The 6,382-nt window shown below is 40.5% G+C and overlaps 1 protein-coding gene across 1 annotated transcript; it reads left to right on the top strand.

The window, feature by feature from the left end:
* Window positions 1-1,849: 1,849 nt before the first annotated feature.
* LOC147095594 (FMRFamide receptor-like) lies at window positions 1,850-6,066 on the top strand. The gene is made up of 2 exons (XM_085973974.1): window positions 1,850-1,919; window positions 5,013-6,066. The coding sequence occupies exons 1-2, from the start codon at window positions 1,850-1,852 to the stop codon at window positions 5,915-5,917; spliced, it is 975 nt and encodes a 324-aa protein (XP_085830100.1). The 3' UTR covers window positions 5,918-6,066.
* Window positions 6,067-6,382: the final 316 nt, after the last annotated feature.

The raw sequence follows: 6,382 nt of genomic DNA, 5'->3' as shown, positions 1-6,382 counted from the left end.
CAGCTCTAAAGGAGGCCATTCGGAGCATCTTCACCCTGCCGGCCGACAAACATCTATCCAACTTAATCCCCAATGCTTAGGGTTTGTAAATTATTCAGGTGAAGTTGTTCCTAATAAGCTGTTGTCGCCTCTGTGCATGACCAGGCTCCCAGGCTTGTTCACCAAACTCCTACTTCTTCTCTGGCTCTGTGACATCAGTCGGCACGCTCTGATTTCTTTGGGCATCATCCAAGGCCTATTCGGAATCACTGGGGTGTTTGCAGCATTGTCTAACATACAACAGGTCTCTTTGCTGTAGGAGATTGTGATGACTGGTACAGCAGGCTATCCAGGCAACTGAAATTTCTGTTAACTGTGGAACAGCAGGAGCAGGAATTCTCCTCTGAGTCGCACAAGGATTCCTTGGATTTCCCCTAACTTGGTCTCCACCCTTCCCTGACCCCGTTCTCCGTCCATCCACTTGTGCTAAGAAGCGGTTCCTTGAAGGTCCCAAGCTGCACCCTTCTGACACGTGGGTTTACCGGCCTGGAAGCAGCTTGCCACCGACTTCCCGGCAATTTTAGGGAGGAAACAAAGCAGGCGGCGTACTAATTATTCCTGGCCGTTAAAATCGGCGGAGCCTGCGCACTGCTTCTCTCAAACACGTGGGCCACTCACTCTCCCGCCCTAGAGTTAAAATAAAGTCCAGGAGAGATATAATTTCCGCTTCTGCCCTGGCCCAAGCATTAATCGCTCTGTCGTTTGTGTCAGCATTTCAGATCTACAGTCAGAACTAAAGACATGAGATCCTGAGGCGTGATATGTTCAATGAATCCCTTCAATTCAACAAAGTGGGAGGTCGACAGACCTCACAGATTGTGAGGCATTGCTTTAATGCCTATATATATTGGCTCCTTGCAATAAAAGATAGTTTAATCGTTCTGGAATCAGAGACATTAAATCACCCGATTGCTATTCCATGTCTATTAACATTCTAAATAGACAGTGTTCTTCAAAACACAACTAGTTACGCTTCTGCTTCGTGCATCTTCAAATAAGATCGTGGACAAAGACAAATAAAACCCCATAAATATTATCTGATGTTTATTTTTTACACAGACTGAGAGGTCTGCACAGTTAACGTCATCAGTGCCATGAGAACAATTGAATTCTCCTAATGACATTTCACGATCTTGTACGGCTGAGTGTTTTAGAGTGTTTACTCAAATGACATTTTAATGGTCAAACTGCCCAATTAACTGTTAATCCCTCTTTTACCTCTGCGCAATGTCTAATAATACTTCCAGAAATCTAACATGTCTTCATATCTGTGGGGCTGTTCAGCTGTATACAACTGATTATATCACTTTCTGTGATTATCTGAATGTGCTTCGATCTCACCTGTAGCTTTGAGCTCACGTGATATAACTTATATATGTATATATAGCATAAATTAAAGATAATAGACAACATTATTGATGTAACTAAGATCTAGAGAATGTTAATCCATCAAAATATGCGCATTTATTCCATCAAAAGCCTTGCATGAATCTATCATAAATACCCTCAGCTTCGGGGGTCTTGTACCATGACAGCAGTAATGAAGATGTCGAAATATTTTGTTTGAAACGTATGATGACAATAATATTCTAGAGTCCTTACTCTTTTAACATGCAAAATCATTGCAAAATATTCCTGACCAGTAGCAGTGAATATGACTCTGTTTGTTCAAATGATTGTAACTAATGAGAATTATTGTGTAATGCTCATGTGTCACTTGAGGTTTCTCTCAGGTATAAAAAAGACCTTAGTTGAAAGCAAAGATCTGCCTATGCATAACAGTTACAGGCAACGTCGCTTCTCTCCGAATATGGGAAAGCCGGTGATCATACAAATAGAAAATATTTACTACCCGATTCTTGCAATAATCGGTGTTCCTGGTAAGCCGCTTAAAATCAGCTAATGTCTATCTTTAACTGTGTCAATGTTCCTGCTGTCGGTGTAAAGATATTATCTGTTTGTTTTGATGTGTTTAATTCGCAGAGACTGATAGCCGGCATCAATGAAATAACTCAAAAGGCTCGAAATTTCTTTCATTTTGTTAATGTAACAACCTGAGAGGAATCACCGTTTCCTCTGAATATTTAATTTCAGCAATTTAGTGGGGATATCTCGGCCTTGATCGATTTTCTTGTACTTCTGTGTCTGCTTCAAGTGTCAATATCGGATCAAGTAGACAAACCAACAATTCTTAAAGCGATTCCAGGAGGCTACTCCAGCATAGGCCAAGGACATTTTTTGTTATATTTTTGTGAACCCTGGAGAAACAGGAGTGAGCCTCCAGCGCCCAAAACAACACGCTGGTGCAATGCTGACGTAGTGTACCCTTGCTGGGATGGTATCCCGCCTGCAGACCTAACCAGCTGTCAGATTAGCATCGGAGCCGACAGATTTCTTATATTTTCCAACCGGGAGCGGCTCCTGGCGCCCTTCTGACGCATGCAGCTGGCCAGCATCGTGTAAACAAGGTTGAAAGCCAAAGCTCATCTGGCATTTCTTGTGTGCAGCCCTAACTTCTCGGTGTATTTATACCATATCTATAGACTATAGTGTAGATGTTGATCTTTACCACCTGGTCATTTTGCGTCATCTTGGTGGAGCGCAGAGTGGAGTGGGGGAGAGAATGGAAATCTAATTTGGTTAAATGGGCTGCCAATTCGCTATCGCCCGGTTTACGCCACTGCCTAAGACCAATTTCACGCCCCATTGTTCCTAATATTCCGAGTTGGGACAGGATCAATGATTTGTGAACGTACATTTTGCTGGCAGGCGACGTCATTGATCTCAGGCAACTACTCGGTAATAAAGCTTATAGAGCAACCTGAAGCGCATGATTCTGAAACTGTGCAATATATTGGCCCGAAATTTCTGACGCCACGGGTTTGTACGAGGTGTGTACACACCGTAGGGACATCACAAGTGAAGCCTACTTTTACGAGCATAAGGGTTTAAAAAAGTAAAACAATATAATTTTCACACAATTATAATGTAAAAAGACTTTTTAAAACGGTAAGTTTATTTTTAGCCCCGTAAAAACTTCAAATTTACTTTTTTAATTACATTTTTGTATAAATACTTAATGTAATGTAATTTTAACTGATTTCAGAAACGTACTTTTTAAAAATGTATTTAATGTTTTAGCATCTTTTTTCATTGATCCCCATTCATACTTTTCAATGGTCTACTGTTCAATTTTCCATTCCATTGACTTCAACAGAACTCAAGATCCAGCGAGGTGTATAACAGGCGGCTGATGCGCTACCTCCTGTTTAGCCCCAAAGTTTAATGATAAATCTGTCCCAATTTTCCTATGCATGGTAGAAGTAGAGTGACTGCAACATTATCATGCTCGTGGTAACGGTGTAAGTGACCCTCTTTGCAATTGGTCCTTTCTTTCCGCTTGATAATCCAACAGAAAATCAGTTCAAATCAATATTAGATTTGAACATTTATTACAGTAGATTCTTTTTAAAGTTTGTTATTCACGAACACTGGATGAAAGAGAAATACAGTGTCACACATCAAGTGCAAAATAGGGAATCGATATATTGTGATATAGTAATTATATAGGTTGTCCTCATAGACACAGGGATTTCCCATTCTATGTTTGTACAAGCTACAGTTCCCAAACTTAAGATTACACTCCTGGCAGAGTTTTGGATCTGAGACAACAGCTGTTGGTTATTATTACATTCGGCTTAGCCTGGACGCCAAAGGACCGTTTTAAGTCGTAAAATGGGGAACAATATTGATACTTGGATTCAATTACACAGCTTGAGATACATCTTGGAGAAATGTTGAGAAATTATTTAGGATGTTTGATGAGAAATTATTTAAGGAAAGCTTCAGCTATCTGGGGGTAGAAATTCTTGGGCGGAATGGCACGGGGTGCCTATTATCCGTCCCTCTCGATATTCAGCTCCATTGGTCTAAGGATGAAGCGGGTAGATAACGGGCGGCCCGTGCATTACAACCCAAGACAATCCTGGTCCTGTTTGCAAAGCACAGTCATTCTTTCCAGAGCACTGCCTGATATTAACAGCTATTGCACGTTGTTAATAAACGAAATTTCAAATGTGCTTTAAATGTTTGCCTCTGAGCAATACCAGTGTCCAGATTTCTAATAATAATTGACATGTCATAAAATTCCCTCCAACCATGCTCAGACCCCGCGTATCACTCGTCACTTAACCGGTTCCTCTGCTGTAAGCCATTCGGGTGGTACAAAGTTGTCCCAATCCATAATGTAATGTTTGTCACGTATTACTGCGAAATCTTCCTTTGCTGTTCATTTGCTGACGAAAGGCATGGGAAGGAGACCTGTTCGGAATTTTCATCTGCTTTCAGAAGACAAAACGATACAAGATTGCAGTCAGAATCGTGGCATCCCTCTGAAACCTACATTGCACGATTATTGAGGATATTTTCAACGAGGAGATACTGGGCTACATTTTCAATCTGACGTTTGACTTAGAACTGGCCTTGAGCTTCGCCCGCTCGCTATTATCTGGTAGTAGATATGCAATGCCGTTTTAATGGAAAAACCATTAGGAACCTACACCATGATCGTTAAGGGGGCTCAGGGATAAGTCAATCCACCGCAGTTCTTGGATTTGTTTGCACTGAGCCGGACATTCCTTTGTGCTGAATTGAATGGAAATAAAAATGGGGCAGAATCATTTTGCAGCCGCCAGTCAGAAAAGCCCATTTTTGGACCGTGGAAATTTGAAAATCCAACCATCCAAACACTGCAGCATTGTTTTCATCTGAAGTAACTCAGAGTAAGTTAGCGATGTGTATCCATAAAGAAATGTATCTTAACAGAATTACTATGCTTAGCCACTAGATTGGGAGAGAAATAGAGAGATTTCATTGGTAAGAAAACTTTCCATGAATTTCATACATAGAACTGTCGACTGATCATCCTCTCAGTGTAAGGAGAGCTAGTCATTTAATTTCGACCTTTTTTGCAGCTAATTTGGTGACAATCATCATTCTCTCCCGTGGAAAATGCGGTCTCTCCAAATGCATCACCCGTTACCTGGTGGCCATGGCAGTGGCTGATCTAATGGTCCTAATATTTGAAGTAATTCTGTATGAGATTAATGATGCTTATTTTCCATATTCATTCCTGAACTATACTCCTATTTGTAGTCTCAATCTCGCCCTGCTTTATGTTTCCATTGATTGCTCTGTCTGGCTAACAGTTGCTTTCACCTTTGATCGATTTGTTGCTATTTGTTACGAAACTTTGCGAACAAAATATTGTACTGAAAAAACTGCAGCTGTGGTGATAGCAGTGGTGTGTCTCTTAAGCTTTTTAGAAAATATACCAATCTACTTTGTGTTTGAACCTCGGGAAATAATTGACAATGTACCATGGTCCTGCTATGTAAAGTCAAGCTTCTACACCTCACCCATGTGGGTAGCATTTTTGTGGATGGAATCCATTTTAACCCCATTTGCTCCATTTGTGTTCATCGTGCCGCTCAATACCCTGACCATCAGGCATATTGTGCTGGCCAATAGAGTGAGGAGTGGTCTCCGAGCAAGCAACGAGGTTCAGGGTCAGACTGATACAGAGATGGAGAACCGAAAGAAGTCAATCATTTTACTGCTCGCTATATCTGGCAATTTTATATTATTATGGATGGTAAATTTCATAGTTGTCATATGTGTGCAGTTGACAGACACTCAATTTTTAGAAGCAATTTACAACGACTCTTTCACCATTGCAGAACAATCCGGGTACATGCTGAGGTGTTTGTGTGCTTGCACAAACACATTTATTTATGCAGTGTCCCAAAGCAAATTCAGAGAGGAATTAAAGAGTGTGATTACGCATCCCCTGGCTCTCATTACTAATTTAATCAAATAATTAAATTGCTTCACAGAACTAAAATTCAATTACAACCATCGGAAGCAAGCAGAAGCTGTTCAATTGACATGAAACAGGAATCTCTAAAGGAAATGAAGCTGCAACCTGTTCGATATATTATATATCATATTGTAGGAGAACAAAGATGCTTGGGGTATTATTAAATTTTGCTGATAGTTTAAGACAGGCGATGTCGGATCGGAACAAACACATACGAATTTTTCGTAACCGAAATAAAATCAATTAGACAAACATATCTGTTGCCTTTCCTGATCTAAATCCAACACCGGTTTCTTTAACATATCCTTCAAACTCTACTCCCATCAGTAACACATGCATCTGCTGAAACAGCCATCTATTCCCATCAAATGATTAATTTTGTCAATGAGCCACCGGGCGTATGATTCTTTCAGTGAAAAATGTCCTGCCTGACTTGTCATTTTGTTCCCAACTTGAGAATTGACA

The sequence above is a fragment of the Somniosus microcephalus genome, unplaced genomic scaffold, assembly GCF_052327205.1.
Source record: "Somniosus microcephalus isolate GS21.2 unplaced genomic scaffold, FLI_Smic_1.0 unresolved_chr1, whole genome shotgun sequence".
NCBI classification, from domain to species: Eukaryota; Metazoa; Chordata; class Chondrichthyes; order Squaliformes; family Somniosidae; genus Somniosus; species Somniosus microcephalus.
This window is presented reverse-complemented; position numbering and strand designations above follow the sequence as displayed.